Here is a 22,006-nt window from a genome sequence, read left to right on the forward strand (position 1 = left end):
AAGGATACCAATCACCACCCTGCATCGCACTTTGAGCCCTCTCCACAGAAATCATTGTCTCCACGTCAGTAGTAGGGAAAGGAGAGCGCCAATGAGAAGGGATTAAAAGGCTGTTCCCCAATCAGGGGAGGTGGGATCACCATAGGCCAGTACAAAACAAAAGTCTTGTGCCAATCACTGCCGGGTTCACAAGCTACGTCCTTAACTGCATATTGTTAAGAGGCAGCTGGCCTGTGCTTGTCCGAACAAAGATTACCCCTACAAGTGCAACATATATAACTTTGTTGCTTAGGATTACTTCAAAGTTGAGTTTATGCTGTTTTCTTAAGTTTAGCCGTATTCATCGGCTCTGTGACCGGCGTTCCATGGCAGCTCGCACAGACCCCCATAGAAATACATTGTATTACGTACTATGTTCTGTGATGTACCTCTGCCCCAAAAATTTGATACAAATAATTATACCACACAATGAATTCCAAGTATCCACTCAAGTGTCATGACGTACTCAAAGAAGAATAACACAAAGATATGACTGTGCCAAAAGAGCATTATTACTAAAAAATCTTAAAGCATATAAACGCTAGTATGTACCCCATTGTACATTACAGGAGTTGAAATAAAAAAATACATTGTTGTCCAGTTGGACAACCATTCTGAAAAACTGTCCACATGAAACTGTAAATGCCTCATAACTTATTGACCTTTAATCTAAAAACATATTACAAATAACTAGTCTACTAGTAGATCTACATGTATCTGGAAGTAAGTAGCAATGTTTAAAACTGAAATTGCAAAATGATAATACGACACTGGATTACGTATATATTGTATACGCAAATTGTGATTTCAAAAATTGATTGTCCCAATCGGCAACCAGTTTCAAGATTTGATTGTCCGACGGCGAAAAGGATTACCTAATCTCACACCAAACTTTGCATTGCCGATGACTTAAATGAGGAAAAGGATTTATGAAATGAGCATGCAAGGAAAGATGTCATGTTAATATTACTGTTTTTGCCAGTGTTCTTGTTTATTCATAAAGCATTTAATACATGTGTTTTGAATTTTTGAATGCATACTTAATAAGTAAAATTAAAATTGATACAATGTATCATTATGATGTATCAAACCTTGTGCCTTCTTCATCTGTATCTGTCAATCTGTCAGTAAAATCACAGTCTTAGAAAAACTATAGTCAAATGTATTTTGAGAATGTTATATAATTATACAGATTTCAGGGCCAGTAGCTGCAAAACTTTCCAGTTCGTGTTGCACTGTTATTGATAATGCTACAGTACAATAATGAACTCCCTGTCCACATCATTCATTATCTTTACAATTTCTTTGCAAGTTTAACTCTGTCTTTAAAAACTTTAAATTTGTTACTATGATGTATTTTGTGATTGAATACTGCTAACACTTCTTCACGAGTCTTGATTTTTCCACCATTATTCTGTGACCAGAATTCATTGATAACCTGCAAACAGCAAGATAAAAAGGAGATTTCATTATTTGTTTACTTTTTAAATGTAATTCCTGTACATATTTGCTGAAGACTTTAGTTTTTCTTGTTGTTTGAAAATACACATCCTGAAGTTACTTTGTTACTTTTAAATTGTTTGGGTTTTTCTATTCTGAACTGTGACAAAAGTTGGCTTTGGCATTCTAAGCTTTAGTCAAAACCATTATTTGATAACTATTTTTTTTTGCTAAAAAAGGTTTTTAACATGTTTTTGAGAAGTAACATCGTTTGAAAAGCCACAATCTAATATGTTTATGACATTGACACTATTGATTTTGTGAAAGGTGCGAAACAATGACTTCTAAGCTTTAGTCAAAACCATTATTTGATAACTATTTTTTTTTGCTAAAAAAGGTTTTTAACATGTTTTTGAGAAGTAACATCGTTTGAAAAGCCACAACCTAATATGTTTATGACATTGACACTATTGATTTTGTGAAAGGTGCGAAACAACGACTTTCACATTCAAAGAATTAAACACAAAAGCTTTTTGCACAACTACATGTATATCTTCATGCGAACAATCATAATTTCAGAGTGGATGCCCAGTGGACAATCAGATACTAGTATATTTGTTATTAATTCGACCCCTGTGATGTCTGATTTTCAAAATGATAGTTTGGAAGTATACTGCAAACTTAACATCTGAAGATTTAAAGATGTTGACATTGTTGTCATCTTTCACAAAATAAAACCATCATAATTATTACATTTTTATTAAAACCTTTAGCCAGTAGGCAATTATTTTGATTTGATTCAACAATACAAAAACAATTATTCAACCAAATTTGTTCAACCAAAATGAAAGAGAAAAAAATTACTGGCAATATAATATCTAAATTACAGAATAAATTGAATAATGCACATGCAAGTGTTCAAACTTTGTGTAAACAAAACAATGTATTATTATATGTTGTGTACATCGCTATGGAAACCATACATGTATAATGTCAAAACACATACATAGTGGCCATGAAGTTAGAAAGTCTCTGATGAGAACAATAGTATGATGTAACAAAATAACTCAATGCGGATAATAATAATATAGAAAAGCTACAACATTTTGCAACAATTGTCTAACCTTTTTTCTTAGTTTCTTAATCGGTAGTTCATTTGCATCACTGGACTTCAAAACCTTTTTTATCATGGATTCCCAATGGAATTTATATCCTGTACAGAAAGTAGAATTAATAGGTGAAATGAGGGATGAAACAGCCCAGATCAAAGGAAACAGTCTTCATTTGAATCAAATGAAACAGATTCAATTAAATGCATTGATACATTTTTCATGCACTTTGTAATCTAACAACATACTTAGTTAACAGGTGATTCACAGATTAAATCAATATATTGGCAAGGATTTGATAGTTTCTCTATGTTTTATTTTTATTATCAGAACAGTAAAGAACTATCAACCGAAATGAAACCACATTGTGAAAAAGTGTTCAAACAGCAAGTGAACATGCCAACATGTCGAGTGACACAGCATCCATTGTGGTATGAGAAGCGATATCTATATTTGCTGCATTAGAAGCACACTTCTAATAAAAATACACACATCAGCCAAAATGCACATTTCAGTTGTCTCAAATGTACCCCATTATCATATTATGTTCTCTGGGTTTCACTTCAATCACTGTTGAGCATACACCTACATATTCAAGATATAATTACCTGCATTCTCCTCTTCATCATCATTTTCCATTATTTTTTTATGTTTTTTGCTTGGACTGACCTTTTCACTTTCTAGATGAAACAATTATAACATTGACTGAATAAATCAAGGACATAATAATAATTATACCATATATACTGCAGACTCCTCAGACAACAGTGTAATAAGCTTTGTATTGTCTTCTAAAGTTGACTTTGCTTGGCATTTGCTGCACAAGTTGAAATGTTGATTAAGGTAGTAATTTTGCCCTCGTAATTTTTGTTGAATGTTATTGGTTGCTGAGTTTGTTGGCGTCAGTAAAAAATATTTTTTTTTTATACCGATATTAAAAATATGTATTAAGAAGGCTGTCTCATAATATATGTTAGTGGAATATACTTAATTGTTTTTAACTTGAAAAACTTTTTAATTTTGTTCTTTGCTCATTTTCCCTTTGGTAATTTTGTTTTGCAAATACTAAGACAAACACTGCAAATAGTACCTTTGCATACAAATAGAATGTAAGACCCAATTAACCAGTCACTGGACAGAATTTAAAATCTCCCTGCCCTTACGTGTACTCATACATCAGAACAGGATCACTGTGACCAGACACATAATCCCCCTATAGCTGTATAAACTTAGCCAGCTAGAAGAATGGATTCACCAGACCCGCAAATGATTTTGAGAAAACAGTCAACAAATGTAGCTCTATGTTCTTTTAAAAAGTTTACATACTAGTACCAGTAGATAATTAAAACACAGTATGGTAGCATGTGATAGTGGAGTTTATACCAATTATCTCATTATCTATCAACTCGTAATATACATTAGTTTAGTAGCAAATAGCTTGCTACCTTTAAAAAAAATACTCAGAAATAATCAAAATCCACTGAACTGAAATTAAATTTTCTCAAGTTTTCCACAAAACGACCTGGAAAATTGATGAAAAATGCATTTCTTATTAATAGTTCACAATTGGTTTCTATCATATATCAGAGATTTGTTTGGTGACACTTGCTAAAAAAAATGACTGTCATAACAAATTCTGAATATATATTATCCATGGAATACATGTGTTTACATGGAATCCTATAAAAAATGCTCAAAAATTACCACTTTTTAGATTATTTTGCATGTTTCCTTGGAAACACATCCTTCTTTCAACATAAAAACGTTAAAAATGAACGACAATTTTTGATTAATTTACTGTGATTAATTTGTTTCATGTTTTAATGGTAGCTATCTGTGCTTGTTTTCAGTGGACTAGACTTAAAATTGATACAATAAGTTTCACAAAAACAATTAATAGTGAAGGCTTTTCCATTACCATCTTGTTACAATAACTCATATACATCATTACTTACTTTCATGCTTTTGTTTCCTCTTTCCTGGTTTCATATCTGTGAACTTACTCCCCTCCCCATCTACACTGTCTAGATTTTTGTGTAAACTTTGTTCATCTTTCTTATTTTTCCTCTTTTTCTTTTTAGTGTTGTTGTCTTCTTCATCGCAAACAATGTCATTATGATCTTCATTCTCCAACAGATGCTTCATTTTCTTTCTTTTTTTCTTCTTGCTTTTAGTTGACTCAACATCTTCATCATCATCATCATTCACTACAGCAACTGAATCCTCAATTTTTCGTTTCTTTTTTTTCTTTTTATGACTAATGTCATAACTGTCATCAGTTTGTTCAGTTTTTTTATCATCTAAATCTTCTGACATTTTGTCTTTTTTCTTTTTCTTTTTAGTTTTCTCTAATTCCAGATCATCATTTGAATTTTGTTCAACTTCTTTGCCATTTCCCACCACATCACAGCCAGAGTTCAAAATACTGGGTTTTTGCATGAGATCCTAGATATAAAAAAGAATTTGTAATTTATCTCTAAAATTTTAGAAACAAATTTGATGGTATTTCATGATATTTAATTATTGTTACTAAATTTTGTTATCAACCCTCAGCAACATCACATTTTGTGTGTCTGGTTCAAAATTAAGATCAAATTCATGAAAACAACAGAAAATGTGGGACAATATTACCCAATTTTGAGTGGGAACAAAATTTGTTACTCAAAAGGTTGAACATTCTTACGGTAAAATTTAAACATTTAAATTTACTCACATTTTCTTGTTTACTATTGGCTGAGGAAAATATTTCCCACAACTGCTCAGATGTAGATAGGTCAAACACTCTTAAACTGTTCTTCAAAAAATTCTAGATAAAAACAGATAAATACAAAAGGTTGTAGAAACAGAGCTGTCTTGTCTGGGACAAAAACTGGGTTAACCTTGTGTTAACCACCAAAAGCACTTTTGCACTTTAAGTAAACTGACCACCTCTATAAACTGAGCACCTTTGTAAACAAAACACCTCAGTGAACTGAGCACATCTGTAAACAAAACACCTCAGTGAACTGAGCACATCTGTAAACAAAACACCTCAGTGAACTGAGCACATCTGTAAACAAAACACCTCAGTGAACTGAGCACATCTGTAAACAAAACACCTCAGTGAACTGAGCACATCTGTAAACAAAACACCTCAGTGAACTGAGCACATCTGTAAACAAAACACCTCAGTGAACTGAGCACATCTGTAAACAAAACACCTCAGTGAACTGAGCACATCTGTAAACAAAACACCTCAGTGAACTGAGCACATCTGTAAACAAAACACCTCAGTGAACTGAGCACATCTGTAAACAAAACACCTCAGTGAACTGAGCACATCTGTAAACAAAACACCTCTGTAAACTGAGCACATTTGCAAACAAAACACCTCAGTGGACTGAACACTTTTTGAAACTGAACACATCAACATCAGTAAACTGAAACTTACTACAAACTTTGCTTTCTTCCTTGGAACATTTGGATACTCTGTAATTTTCAGAAGTAAATTTCTCAACCTTGGAGGCACGCTGACGTTATTACTGGCGTCCTTTACTCGCTGTATCCAGTTTTCTTGTTTGATTTCACCTTTCTTTGGTTTTGAGTTTACAGCTCTATTTTCCATACTACCATACTTGGTGTCTTCTGTGATACATTTAGTATGTTCTTGATAATCATCACCACTATTTTTGTGAAAAGAATTTAATTAGTGCATTACATAATCAGTGGGTGAATCATTCACCAATTTTCATCCACATCCATACTGTCTAAAACAAATAAAATCAGTCAGTTACAGAATGAAAATGCTAGTGTATCCGTCCATTACTACTAGTACAATGTATCATTTATTCAATATGTGCTGCTACTTTTACGACAAATCATACTTATTTTTCCTACCATGATATAAAATGCTCAAAATAATTTATCCACAAAGCCTATACTTAAAAACAAATGAACGACTCGATAACCCATAATGGGTGAAAGCCAACTTTGTGCAACATATTTTGAAAACAGAGTATGCTTGAGTCCTTTATGGGTTGGCGAGAATTTCATTATTGTAACAGTTGTTATTTTGTAGCGTTGTCAATACCAGTAGATTTGCTGCCACTATAAAGCAGAAACTTGGAGAACACTGAACAGAACAGTTCACAAAAAAAACTTTTTTTTCAATTTTACACAATTTAAATATGTTAAATATTTGTGCACAAATGTCCATTTAAGGGCAACAGAAGCCCAAAAAATTAATGTGACAGTAGTCATTCCACATACACATTAACATTTTCACAACCAGTTAACAAAACAGCCATGTTTATAGTCTGTGCCTTTTTTCAGAAGACCGAAACAAAAATAGCGCAATTTTTTGAGTAAAAACTGAAAATTTACTCAAATTTTGTCAGTTGACTCCAAAATTAGGGTTCACTTCCAGAAATGTTGAAGAATATAAAAAAAAAAATGCAGAAAAATATGAGTGAAAAAATCTGGTGGTGAAAAGGGTTAACAGTATTTGAATAGACCATTTTCCGTTCACTGCGAGAATCACGCGTTATGCGTGAAATCGAACGTAAAAACAGGACAAACAAAGGTCATAGCGTCGTAGTGGCGTCAAACATCGCGTGGGATTCGACAAACGCGAAAGTATTTTGGGGGCATTTCCATGCTTAACAATGTGCTGTCCAGATTTGATGATAGACAATTTCAATTAAGTGAGGGTATTCGGAAGCAATATTCCTCTGTCGAAGATCAGCTGGTCGGTGTGAGCTACGAAATAAAGAAATTCGAGTTCAAAATCAAATCGTTCGATTTTTGCGGCAGACGTTCGACACGCGTCTTTCATGCATCTCACGAGATCTCGCAATTGTACGGAAAATCACCTATTGCATTGTTACTTACAAGAATTCTTTGCCACAGTCCAGACATGAGAGGACTTCACATCTAGGACACTGTGTTTGATAGTGTTTTTCCACCTGGTTCTTCTTCACTGTTTGCCCACATGCATTGCAATTAAAGAAAACCATGGTGAAAAGTAATTAGTCTGAAAACAATTAAAAACAACAATATGACTGTATTGTATCACTCATAAAAAATAGCTGGGATTTATTTTGAATTATATTTAGCCAATTGTTAATTGTACTAAAATAAAATCCCTTAAATATGCAATTTTAGAATATATTTTTCAGTGAATAAAACCTTCCACAGTATACTGTGTGTCATTTACCAATGATGGATAAGTGGATAATAATTTAATTAAAGCCATAGTTTTGTTAACAAACATAGCATTAATATTAAAAATATTAAATATATATAGCAATAAGTAAAATACTATTTTATCTAATATAAAACAGTACCTTGAAACAGGGCATACATGTATGCATACTAGAATATAGAGTTATCCAAAGGAATACTACTATTATTCTTGCTAGAACAACATTTTAATTTTACAATAAATCATACCCTATCAGAATATCATATCAAACAAAATGATTGAAACAATCATTTCCCCAAAATGTTTTAAAAAAATTATTTTTCTTTGTCGATAAATATCCTAATAGTAATATTTGAAAATAACAAATTTAATGACACCAAATGTATCAGAAATGACTAAAATACCAGCTGCCATACAAACAACATTGATTATGAAGGTACTAGTATTTCTGATAGGCACCTGCGGTCCCAGTAGTTGTGTAGGGACTCCGACCATATCAGCCAGACACAGAGGCCAGCTGACACTGACCCACACCGCCATACCTCATAATGTGAGAATTAAATCTGTCGATCCATTTACAAAGATACGCACACTAACTGACGACACAAATGTGATCAACTTACCAACACTGATAGAGTATGAACGAGCAGCACAGAGTCACAAGTATACAAACTATATCAGCAACAGTATGCCAACATTCACCAGCCATGTGTCGTGAAAGGTCAAAGTTTACACTAACACCACCAACGTCGGTTATAGCAGTACTTTCGTTTTGGATGCAACGAGCTGCAGAGCACCAATACCGTGCAGAAATACGAGTAATGAATTAACTTATGAATAATAAATTAATCAAAAATCGAATATGCACTGTTTTGTTTTGTGGTTGTTATAGCAAGCATGGTATTGAGGGCGATGGGCACGAGACAGACACATGCCCACTGATACCTAGCTTAGTTATTTCATGGGCGTACTAAGGTTATTCCTATCCCTGTGTCTGGGATTGCTTATTATTTCACAACTTTCAAACGAGATATCTTGTTCAATATTTGTCTATATGTGCGTAGTTTATTTATTTTGGTATTTTTCTTGTCATCTTCATATGGTAGCTTCTTGATATTGTATTATTGGAGGTTGGAGAATACTCATCTGTGTGAAATGTTCATAAAAAGGCTAGCTAACAACGCCCTCAACGACTAAAATGAGAAAATAACGTGAAAGCTTACTACTAGTATTTTCCTTCGCTGGTTCCCGGCGTCCTTTGACACTTGAGGCGGGAACCAGCCAAACTATTTTCCGTGACTACTACTACTTTCCTACAATTTTTACTAACATGCTAGACTTTCATGGCATTACAAAAAACTCTAACTTTAGATACATTAGAAAGTTGGCTATTCACCAAACTCCAGATACTTTTTACAGACATTTACAATGCATGCACAAAAACACTAAAAACACTAACAATAAATGCAAAGACATTAAGGTAACTTGAGATAAATTATTTTAATCACACAATATAGCATTCAATGCTTACAAAGCAAATGTAAGCAAATGGAAGTTCTATTATATCAATACAATAATTTGTCAAACTTTGGTCATGAAAAGTTCAAAATTGTACAGTGGTGCAAACAGGCATGCTAGTTGAGGATTGGACTGCATGAAATTCTGATTTTAGCATACTAACCGATAAAAATTGGCTCAAAAAAAGTAAAATTAGTACCGATACCTACCGTAAAATCTGTATTAGAAGCCGCATCCCTAATAGAAGTCGCACCCATTCTTTTTGAATAATTTAGAATAAAAAATTCATCATTTCTCATATGTGTACATGCTCTAATAGAAGCCGCATCCCCTCTGTTGCATTGTACCATTTTAATAGAAGCCGCGGCTTCTAATACAGATTTTACAGTAGGTGCCATCATGTGATGCAATTCATTATTCTGAATGTAACCTATTGTTGCAAGATTTGAGTCTGCCATATTAGATGTTTAACACGAGTAAACGTAATTATACCTGGCAAACAGATTACTAGTTTGTTTTTGTTTTAAAATAAACAAGTATTTGGTAGTCTAGTTTTGAAACATCAATCTAAAAAATACAAAATGTACAATTTAAAAATTTGTATTTATTTCCACAGTTCTCCAGGAAGATTTAAGGCAGAGTGTGTACACTATGTGAGCAAAGGTGGCAGGCATAATGTAACCTTTGATTCTGGAATCAAATATTAAAGAGCCGAATTTAAGATTATATAAGTCATGCTAGTCATATTTTTTATTAAACTATCTGTCCCAATACTTCCAAGACTTGCTGTAATCCATTAATAAGATTCCAGTCATTGTAGCATCTTCAGGACTGCATCTATAAGCTATCTCAGAGATAACAGGATATCAGTTCTCAATTTGTCCTGTACCAGATTGGATTGACTAACAAGAGTCAAGGAGATAAGGTAAAGCCAGGATGGGCATATGCACTTATAGATGAATGTTAAAAATATATATTCTATTCTAAGTATAGTGTATAATCTACACATTGCACAATAATTCACAAGCAAACAATAATTATATGGTCTTTAACTTATTTGAGATAACATGCAGAATTAAGGACTTATTACAGATATCATATATGTTTGAAATATTTCGACAAACATTTGTCATTTAATTTTTCATTGCCCACTTCATCAGATATTTTGCACAAATGTAGACCATAGTTGTATACTCTTTAACTTGATGCCCCTTTGGTATGATTTATCTTATGAGACAAGTTCAGTGTTATTTCCGCAGTATGTCCGAAACCTGGTACACTAATAAAAAAACATGTGTAAACCTCAAAAGTCATTCCCAGTTAATTCTTAATAAAAATAAAAGACCTTTAGAAACCAAGGATGTGTCAAGTGAATGCTTTAACTGGTCACCATGCCGTGCATGTGCGATAAATAATTACTGTCACAAGACACAGATAATTTTTAGCATAGTAAATTTAATACCCTAGACCATTCGTCCCGGTGTTATCGCTATCGTGGCGATAGCGATAACACCGGGACGAATGGTCTGGGGTATAAATTTAACTGAAGTTCACAGTCACCTTTGTTAAATTTAGTCTATCAATAAAATCAATGTTTCCAGCAGCAAATATTCAATGTTTGACAGTATTTCTGAAAAAGTGAAAATTGACAAGATATGATCACATTTCAATATAAATCAATACAATTTAGTTTAGAAATATGGTTATTTTACTTGGTTACAAGGTTACATGGATCTCAATTTTGATTACACTTTGTTCAATCCAATAATCAGTAACAATAAATTACCATGAATTTAGTGTGTAAATTGTTATAATTGCTAGCGTAAATGATTCCAAAAAAACTGGAATAAATATAATTTAACTTAAAAATGTACAGGATGAAAGAATAACAATAATTTGGTGACTATTGGTGTATTTTTAAAACTCCCACTTCTACATGTACATGTACGCTGGCATCGTTTACATAGCATGATGATTTAACATAAAAATAGAGATCAAGAAGTAAATGCATTGCAAGTTATCTAGTTTAAGAAATGAAGTTTGAACATCAACAGTCACCACATATCAGTGATATGGCTTAGAAACAGCATTCATTAAAAACAAAATGGCCACCAGTCGGCCATTTTGGATTCAATGACATCCATCAAGGTTCCATAATGTTCAATGTATGTACAAAGTTTGAACAAAATCTGTCCATGCACTACCAAGATGTAGTTCCAAAACAGCAGAAATGCTTGTTTTTGAAAAAATTTACAACTTTGAAATTAGTGCTATCAGGTCATCTTGAATATCATCAAACAAATATGTGTATATGTGAGACATGATGTATATAAAGTTTTAATATGATCAGTCATGATATGTCAGAAATATGACTTTCAAACCACATTCATCAAAACAAAATGTTCATTAGTCTGCTATTTTGAATCTGATATGAAAAACAAAATGATGTGCATCAAGATTCCATAATGTTTAATGTATGTACCAAGTTTGAACAAAATCCATTCATTCAGAATGGAGAATTGCTCGATTTTAATAAACTTATAGCACAAAAATGGATGCCATTTGGCCATTTTGTATTGGATTCTGAAATAAATGCATGTGTATCGCAAGATGTATGCACATGTGTAGTTTAAATGTGATTGGTCCAGACATATTTGAGATATAAATGGAGATGAACGTAAACACAGTGGTCAAACAGTACTTAAATGGCAATGCTTTAGGTAGTTGAGACTTTGAGCAAAAAAAAAAGATTTTACAAGACATGAGAACTACACATACTTTAATCAAATAATGAGTACCGGTATGTAAGAGAAAGTAGTGACATCACACCTCATTAACATATTCAAATGACAGTGTACAAATACACTTGAAATATATATCATTATTATGAATCTGACACTGAAAACAATTAAATTCATCCATTCGTAAAACACTGTACGGACGTGTTTGAAAGTGTTACGAATACGATTGAATGTCTTCTTTAACTGTAAAACATGCATCACGTCAAATTCAAACACTTTTTTTGTTTACATCAGACGTAAAAGTGCATGTGATTAAAAGATGTATAATAATAAGGTCATCACACGGATACTGTAGAAGAACGCATCAACCTCCATTACACATGGAACGATACAATCACTGTACTGCCTTCATGCATACTGTAAAACCATTTATTTTCACTGGTGTTTAATTTCACTATTTCAATGCTTTGAGCAATTTCACCAGGTTTTAAGTTTACAAACTTAGCAGGGAAACAATGACTTCTATTGTTATTTAATTTTTTAGGGAATATAGCGAATTTAAAAACCAATAATTAATGCATTTACAGTACTTTGTGGTAATAGCCCCATGTTAACATACTCCTTGTGTACATTTTTTTTCAGGGGGGACAGATTAGATTTGACAGCAGTCACAATAACAATTATTTACCATTACTCGGAACATAATTATACAGATTAAAAGTACTAAAATATATTACAATATCTATTCACATCCATTCTAGTTCTTGTTGTAGATGTTCTCCTTTCTCAGCTGACTTGTTACAGTAATGAGCGGCGGCTTTCCTGTTACCAATCGATGAGAGTATATGAGCGTATTCTAGATATATGGCAGATACAAGTTTCTGTACTCAGCGATAAGGAAATTACACTAAATAATATGATCTGAAGAAATGAAATACATAGATGTAACTATAGCCTTAAATTTGAGAATGGGATTTTAGAAAAAATCCAGACAGGTTTGAAATGGCAGAGGCAGTAAAGTCATTTGGGTCAACCTTTCCAAATTACAAGAATTAGTATATGTGTACAGTATTTGATTTAATTTTTGACTAGCTAAAAAGCCCATTTTTTATCACAGATAAAAAATGAAGCAAATAACCCTGTTTTTATATTATCGACTTTGGAGTGCATAATTGCAGCGAGAGATCTTCTGCAACAACTAACCCAACAACTTGGTTTATCATATAATGTATCGCCCTGCCTCGTAACGCAGAGCGCCCTCACATCAGGGCAATCACTTCCTGTATCACACCTGGCCCAGCGCCCCCAACTTTTATCATTCAAAACAAAATGTGTCATTCTAAGTTACGCTGTATTTTTATGGTCACGTCGTGGTAAAATTGTAATTACATCTATATGGTATATGATAAAATCTATATGGACTGGCTACAGCATTTGCTGCCCTCGGTAGTATGACTTACTTATGCACACCTCGTGTCGCAAAAGCCATATTCATTTCATAATGAATATTGTCCTGCAAATCAAGACCACTTGTTGGATTTCATGTACTTATTAGACAGACATTCTATTGTGTCAGCTCTTGTAACGCTCTGGTTACCGGGTACTATGGTTATAGACAAACATTTTACACTGAGAAGATTTCATGTACTTATTAGACAGACATTCTATTGTGTCAGCTCTTGTAATGCTCTGGTTACCGGGTACTATGGTTATAGACAAACATTTTACACCGAGAAGATTTAATGTACTTATTAGACAGACATTCTATTGTGTCAGCTCTTGTAATGCTCTGGTTACCGGGTACTATGGTTTTAGACAAACATTTTACACTGAGAAGATTTCATGTACTTATTAGACAGACATTCTATTGTGTCAGCTCTTGTAACGCTCTGGTTACTGGGTACTATGGTTATAGACAAACATTTTACACTGAGAAGATTTCATGTACTTATTAGACAGACATTCTATTGTGTCAGCTCTTGTAATGCTCTGGTTACCGGGTACTATGGTTATAGACAAACATTTTACACTGAGAAGATTTAATGTACAATGAAAAGGATATTGGTTTCTTCTGTTTCTGGGAGTAGTCCAAATTCCGCACAGGAATCTGCAAATAATGCTGCTCTATCAAAGTAGTGCATACTGTAAAAGACATCAAATAAAGTCAATATTACATACAGCTTCTAAATCGAGAGCTTATTACTCTACAGCTCATAATACAACAATGTACAAAGTTTTTCATTCATTGAATATTCAATATAGAAAATACAAACTATTTTTGATGTTTCTACACTGAAGTGATTTATTTATACATTAATCTACTTACTGTCATTTAGGTGTTTGCAGTGCATTATATTTATTTTATCATGAATGTCTGTTGTTTTAAATTTGGCACATATGCATAAGAATACATGTAACCAGCGTAGCGACAGTCAGTCAGGCTTTGCTAGCATGGCAAAGAGTTTAACAACCAAGACAGAAGTAAAAACCTTTTTAATTACTTTCTTCTTCCTGACAAATGCAATAAATCTGATCGACATGAAATGTTGTGACAATTTTAAAATTTTTGATCAAAAACTTCAGTGAAACTTACAGAAAATGTGAACCAATTCTTCAAAATGATTATGGTAGGGTGTTTGACCAAATAAATAGGGGTGAAATATTACCATAATTTTTTTTTCCAAAATGTTACATAGTTAGCAATTTGGACATGTCAATAACTTTTCAGTTTTTTTTTCCATTAAAGTGGGTGAGTTGTCACCTACGCATGCGGCAAACGGCCATAGCGTGTCGTTGTTTACAAACAAGTGTCTACCCATGAACCTTTGCGATTTTAATGTACGTTGGGACTCAATTCCGACGCTTGCTTTAAAATAAGAATTATTTTTTTGAGAGAAACTGCCTTAAATAACGCAAAGAATTACTTTTTTGGAACTATTTCCATAGGAATATGTTAAAGCATTATTTATACAAAAACATTTTTTTTCAAAATTCAAGTATTGAGCTTATAAACACAGATGATTTTTTTATAATATATAACCAGACAAAATTTTGGAATATAGTGTGAACTAGTTACCATAGAAACCAATGGCAAACAGCTCAAAAATCACCATGGAGATTCGACTTTGAATAGAAATTTTTTTCGGTGACCATATATATTTTTATCTAGTTTCTTGAACAGCATAAAATGAAACCATAATTTATTTTAATGGCAACCAACTACCTTAACTGCAAAACATTTTTAATTGTATAAAGATACAAAATAAAATGTTCAGTAATCTATAAACCAAGTAGTGAAAACTATGTACCCTTGTTACTCACCTGTAAAGTAACTCCAATGCTTTATGGAATAATCCTAAGGAAATCATCACCAACACTGCTTTGCTTTTCTGGTTTACTTCTGGTAAACACAAATTATCAGCCCATCGTTTTAACACCTCACAACATTCTACATAATTTAGAGTAGACTGGAAATATAAAAACATAATTACATTGTAACAGATGGATAGAAGAAAAATTATACAAGTCTACACTTTGAAATAATGGTGGGTGGTTTTATGTTGATAGCGTGGTTTTTAGGTTTTCTTAGTTAAATGAAGTATGTATTAATCAATGTTCAACAAGGTGTATTCTCGGGGACGGACATCCATTTTCACCGCCTGGCAACCATCATGGTGAAAACAAAGGTCAAAAACTCTCAGAAAGCGGTACTTTGGGATATTTGTTGAGACACTACTGAACAGTGTAAAAAGATTACTCCAAAATGTGCAATATAAAATTAATTTGGTTGCTCAGAATTACTTCAAAGTTGAGTTTATTCATTTTTTTTCAACTTTTGTTGGTTTCACTGGCTCTTTGACCGGCATTGTACTGAATCGTACTGCTGTTGTTCATGTTTCTTTTCATTTGATACTTGCTCTTTATTTCATTACAATCACTGAGTATTTTTTTTTTATCAAATGGAAATTTTTTTTTGCCCTGAAAAATTGAACTGTTTGAGCACCTATTCCAAATGATGGCATTCACTCTCACCTGATACCTATATTAGAATACATGTACTTACAACATACAATACATTAGACATTATATTTACCTTAGCCAACCAAACAGCTTGCTGCCACTCTCCATAAGTCTGAAGATAACGACATGCATCAAGACCTTTCTCAATCAGTGATAACAGTTGAACTCCCTCTGGGTAAAAAAAAAATAAACATCAAACATGTTTTAATTAAGATACTAAAAGTAATTATTTGTAATCACTAATTATAGAAAACAATGGGAGTCATACCAACCTGAAAGTTTTCCATTGGCAATGAGACTGGTAGCAACCAATTTAATAGTACTCTGTGAAGCACCTGATGATCTTATAGTTGCCACTAAACATGCTCTCAAGGAATCTACATAATAGTTATCATTATCAGAGTCTGTCTCCAGGTATAACTGTACTGCCCTGTCAGTCTAGAAAACACAGTTATACCAATATATTATGTTTACTTTAAAACTGAATACTGATACCGGTATATAACAAGCCTTTCAGGTACTTTCAAAATATGATTAGAATGTAACACTGCTATTTGAATGACAGTTCAGTTGCTAGGCAGCAAGGAGTGTAACATAGTGATGAAAACCAGCATAAATATTCATACTGAAATATGTATCCCAGAAGTAATCATTATTAATCTGTTGCTAGGGGACATATGTATCTGTTGCCAAGAGACATGCATAATACAGACAAGATATCTAGTCATTAGCAAAATAGAAACTTTTCAGGAAGTATTGGACTAGTATAAATGCTCTGTTGCTAGGAAACATATATCTGTTGCCGTGAGAAATATATCTAGTGACTAGCAAAATATTACCTGTCCAAGAAGCATGAAATTCTCTGCAACTTTCTGAGTATGTTCATAACTGGTCCTTTTATTGTCATGTAAATGAACTCTGTCAAGTTGATATCTCTGTAAAAAGGACAGGAATAAGTAAACTGATGAAAATAATAATATCATCAACAATATATTCAGAAATATAAAGAATGTGTAGTCCTAAAACTAAAATAGATTTATGTATAAGCTATATATATATAAGCATAAACTTTAAGGTAGTTTGCTACCACCAACAAAATACTCGGAAATGTTAGATATGATGGAATGTAACCAATTGTAAACTATTCAAAAAATGCATTTTTGATCAATTATTGAGGTTGTTTTATGGAAATCCACTTGTTGAATTTCAAAGATTACTAAGTATTTTTTATGCTAAAAATAATACGTAGTGTTATGAGTGTTATCCTTCTTTCTCCATGAAAAAAACGTTACATATGTGTTTTGTGTTCTGATGAGCTATCAAACCTTTATGCGGTGAAATCACCCCCCTGTGCAGACAATTCGGGAAGTTTTTACAACAAAAAGTGTAAGTTTCTAAGGTAACAATGATTCTCAAAACTTGTCTTTTGCCAGAGGAAACTGGAAACTTTTCAAGGTCTCACCTGATATGACTGGTTATCACAAAGTATGTCATAGCATGTATCGAGTGGAGGCTCATTAAGACATGCACAGGTTCTAACATTGCTACGATCGCTAGCCACACTCAGAAAGTCATGCTGACTATTACTAGGTAAGAACACATCAGATGGCGGGTCAGACTGCGGCACTACATCGTGTGAATTCTGAAAGTAAACAATTATTAGTTTTATTAACAGATGTCAAAAATGAAATGTAAAACAAAAATAGCTCAGAGTGAATACTCTATCATATACGTTTCAACGACCGAAAATGAGTGTAGATATATATATATATATTAGTTTTAAATATATATTAGTCAATGGTAGGTAGAGCAGATTCTGAATTAAATTGTCAATTTTGACTAACATTCAATTCGGAATTTTCGAATTTGTGATTTTTTCGTACTTCTATGAGATTTCACCTTATGTGTAAAAGGCACGAAAACAACAAAAACTGAAAAATTTGTTTTTGTACCTAATTTTTTAAAGTTCAATGTCAAAACACCAATTTTTTTGAGAGGAACATGTTGTTTAGGTATCCTTATTTCATCAAAATAGCCCATTATCAAGTGTGTATATAAGCACATTATTAAATGAGAAAATAACCCCAGAAAACATAAGTGCCCTTCAAATCCCATGCACAGTTTTGACAGCACGATGACCTTTGTTTTTTCTTGTATTGACGTTAGATTTCACACATAACGTTTAATAATTGTCTAATATATTGCATTTATAAAATATGACATGCTTATTGTACAACAATAAACAATTCTTTAAAATGGCAAAATGAAAATTTTAAAATTATTAAAGCCCCCAAGATGAATGACAACAGAATTGATCGAAGAAAATAATATTTTACTGAAAGTTATAAAAATATCGCAATGTATGCCCAAAAACAGTACAGTGAGTAACGGTAGATGCATAATAGAGTACAATGCAACCATGTCACGTAGTGTCTGAGTGCATAACCCTCACATAAGAACCTTATTATTATAAATCTTCCCAACACAACCACTTGATGTATGAAACCCAGAACTGAGCAAGATGGGGTAAATTATTGAAACTTTCTCAATGAGTATTTCGTTTACAGGCATGTCACAATTCACAATTCCCGAAATATACTCCAAAATTACAGCACGTTCTAACTAATGGAGATAATATCTGATGTGAACTATATTATGAAATGTCTCAGTGAACACTACAGTATCAGGTGACTGATCATGTGACTAACCACATGACTAATTCATGTAATGTGATAGGTTGACAGCTTTAAACATTTTGCACATAATGTAGAAGTGAACAACAAAGTCTAATCGATGTCAGCTCCATTATACCCCAATGTTTAACACCAAATGTCAGAAAAAATGACAAGAATCTTCTTATTCAACTCTCATGCTATTGCAGAATCACTAAAAAAGTAATTTTTCCTTTATGGTTTGAATATAATCTACTATAAAGCAAAACTGTAGGTAGCACCACACCGATAGTAGTGTTACCAATTCCTATTACCATTTATACCCGGGGGGGGGGGGGGGGGCTACTTGCATAAAAGTGCAATACTGGGGTGTCATTTCACAATATTTTCTTTAGAAGTGGGTGGTCATTTATTTACTTTTTCACAGGTCCTTATATTCAAAGCCAAATACTGGAAAAGGCTGAATAAAATGCATCGCCCGGATGCGCTCACTGGTTGCGAAAGTTGTGAGCTGGGTGTTTTTTTTTGCTGAAAACACTTGTGTTTAGAAGTGGGTATATAAATAGAAAAAATGGTTTAGAAGTGAGTATGGTTTACGAGAGGCGGGCTACACACCCTTACCCACTTAATGTAGAAGTAGCCCCCCGGGTATTTATACCAGTAGAAGCATTTGTTCTTTAGCTTGGAGGGTTGTACATAGGAGCATGCATTGGGAGAAACCATTTTATTACAGAGAGGGCCACTTACCTGATAATTAGTCTTTGTATAGTTATGGCCACTATGTGCCATGGACTTATGACAAAAAGGGAAACAATGAATATCCACATAAATAAAAACAACATTATGAAACATTCTAAGAGTACATTTTACACATGAGAGTACTCAAAGGCCAACTATTTCTCACTATATGACATGTGAGAATAATAACGAAGATACTATTCAATGATGCAGCATTCCACAACAAAACCTCATCTATACTAGCACACAGAGTAGAAGTATTGTAAGCAAGATTTAATCAATACCTTGTGTATAAGACATGCCAGTCTGGATTGCTCTGATCTCAAATAATACAGAGCAACTGTCCAGAAGTTGACTTCCGCCTCATCACCAAAAAGTCTAGCAGTAAGAAGGCATCGCTGTGAGATACCATTAGGGCAGTACGGTAGAAAGTGTTTAACATCGGCTGGCATCACTTTGAACTGATCATTTACCATGTTTATTATCTCATCACCATCCGGCATATCCCTGCTTGACAAGAATAGGAAAAGGAAACATGGTTAAACTATGTATAATCTGGTTACACATTTAACTGAACACATAATTAAAACATGCATGATATTTTATAAATATACTCATGCTGTCAAATCACAATAAACTGGTACATGATTGTATGTCAGCACATTGGTTGTGCAGGGCTGTCAAATGACACACAACACAAATATATTTGTCCAGAAAGTAGCCCTTCAGGTGCAATTTTGACATTGATTCAGTTTTTGTTGTGGTATCATTAGCAGTATTTTGTTATTTTCATCAGAAATAACAGATATTTATTATTGAAATGAGTAAATTTTACTGGGCACTGCATGTTACATGTACCAAACGCAGTACTAATATAAACATTACACAATGAAGAAATATAAATGATGACATGTATGGTAAATGACAACCTGCAATCTTAGCAGTAGGTACAGCCAAGATGGCAGGTATACATTGTGAACAGATGATAAATCATACAATGAGAGATTGTTACCATGGAAATGAGGGGTTATTCAATCATTTCAACTGTCATTCTCTGAATAGATTTGAGATATTTTCACTAAATGTTTTGAGTAAAATCTTCGCTCACATGTTTCAATTAACTTATTGAGGATGGACACAGCTAACACACTTTTGACAGTGAAAGTTTTCGGAAGAAAAAACTTTCGAATTAAGAACCTCAGGTGCATGCATTTTCAATCCAAAATGACCATCAGAGTAAGAATTTTTAAACTCATAGTTGCTGTCGACATAGGAAGTAAAGTAAGCAAATAACACCGAATAAACGGCAAGGTAAAGACTATGTCTAATTATAGTAAATACGTACTGCGTGCGTGACTCGAACCGGCGCTCGCGTACGGCACCTAATCGCCTAGCTTCACGCCACTACACGTCTTCCCCTCGGCCACCGGGCATCCCCAAAAAAGGATGCTTAATAACCGAGCTTATTACGTGCAGAGAACATGAAACCCGTCCACGCGATACGCGCCACACAGCATGGCCAGAATGCGGCAAAGGCCTTCAGATCTGGCTGTAGTAGGATGGTGAAAGTAATGGTACAGCATTTTAACAGTGAATAAGTACTGAGAAATAATTTTTAAACTCATAGTTGCTGTCGACATAGGAAGTAAAGTAAGCAAATAACACCGAATAAACGGCAAGGTAAAGACTATGTCTAATTATAGTAAATACGTACTGCGTGCGTGACTCGAACCGGCGCTCGCGTACGGCACCTAATCGCCTAGCTTCACGCCACTACACGTCTTCCCCTCGGCCACCGGGCATCCCCAAAAAAGGATGCTTAATAACCGAGCTTATTACGTGCAGAGAACATGAAACCCGTCCACGCGATACGCGCCACACAGCATGGCCAGAATGCGGCAAAGGCCTTCAGATCTGGCTGTAGTAGGATGGTGAAAGTAATGGTACAGCATTTTAACAGTGAATAAGTACTGAGAAATAATTTTTAAACTCATAGTTGCTGTCGACATAGGAAGTAAAGTAAGCAAATAACACCGAATAAACGGCAAGGTAAAGACTATGTCTAATTATAGTAAATACGTACTGCGTGCGTGACTCGAACCGGCGCTCGCGTACGGCACCTAATCGCCTAGCTTCACGCCACTACACGTCTTCCCCTCGGCCACCGGGCATCCCCAAAAAAGGATGCTTAATAACCGAGCTTATTACGTGCAGAGAACATGAAACCCGTCCACGCGATACGCGCCACACAGCATGGCCAGAATGCGGCAAAGGCCTTCAGATCTGGCTGTAGTAGGATGGTGAAAGTAATGGTACAGCATTTTAACAGTGAATAAGTACTGAGAAATAATTTTTAAACTCATAGTTGCTGTCGACATAGGAAGTAAAGTAAGCAAATAACACCGAATAAACGGCAAGGTAAAGACTATGTCTAATTATAGTAAATACGTACTGCGTGCGTGACTCGAACCGGCGCTCGCGTACGGCACCTAATCGCCTAGCTTCACGCCTAATCGCCTAGTACTTATTCACTGTTAAAATGCTGTA

At 33.9% G+C, this 22,006-nt stretch overlaps 2 protein-coding genes across 2 annotated transcripts in view; both read right to left on the reverse strand.

Annotated features, from left to right (window-relative positions):
• Positions 1-994: 994 nt before the first annotated feature.
• On the reverse strand, positions 995-8,490 carry LOC100377040 (cell growth-regulating nucleolar protein-like). The gene is made up of 8 exons (XM_002738356.4): positions 8,394-8,490; positions 7,458-7,599; positions 6,019-6,250; positions 5,302-5,394; positions 4,544-5,033; positions 3,197-3,268; positions 2,604-2,692; positions 995-1,477 (listed from the first exon to the last, which is right to left on the reverse strand). The coding sequence occupies exons 2-8, from the start codon at positions 7,580-7,582 to the stop codon at positions 1,334-1,336; spliced, it is 1,245 nt and encodes a 414-aa protein (XP_002738402.2). The 5' UTR covers positions 7,583-7,599; positions 8,394-8,490; the 3' UTR covers positions 995-1,333.
• Positions 8,491-9,245: 755 nt separating this feature from the next.
• The window catches only part of LOC100377191 (WD repeat-containing protein 11), a 41,487-nt gene continuing 28,726 nt past the window's right edge, over positions 9,246-22,006 (reverse strand). The window contains exons 17-24 of the mRNA XM_085504237.1: positions 19,744-19,966; positions 17,512-17,691; positions 16,889-16,984; positions 16,322-16,487; positions 16,123-16,220; positions 15,351-15,496; positions 14,091-14,171; positions 9,246-12,911 (exon numbers count right to left, since the gene is read on the reverse strand). Coding sequence (XP_085360363.1) covers positions 12,776-12,911; positions 14,091-14,171; positions 15,351-15,496; positions 16,123-16,220; positions 16,322-16,487; positions 16,889-16,984; positions 17,512-17,691; positions 19,744-19,966 — 1,126 coding nt within the window. The 3' untranslated portion in view covers positions 9,246-12,775. The remainder of the gene's footprint in view (positions 12,912-14,090; positions 14,172-15,350; positions 15,497-16,122; positions 16,221-16,321; positions 16,488-16,888; positions 16,985-17,511; positions 17,692-19,743; positions 19,967-22,006) is intronic.

The sequence above is a fragment of the Saccoglossus kowalevskii genome, chromosome 10 (genome assembly GCF_978046115.1).
Source record: "Saccoglossus kowalevskii chromosome 10, keSacKowa6.1, whole genome shotgun sequence".
Taxonomy (NCBI): Eukaryota; Metazoa; Hemichordata; class Enteropneusta; family Harrimaniidae; genus Saccoglossus; species Saccoglossus kowalevskii.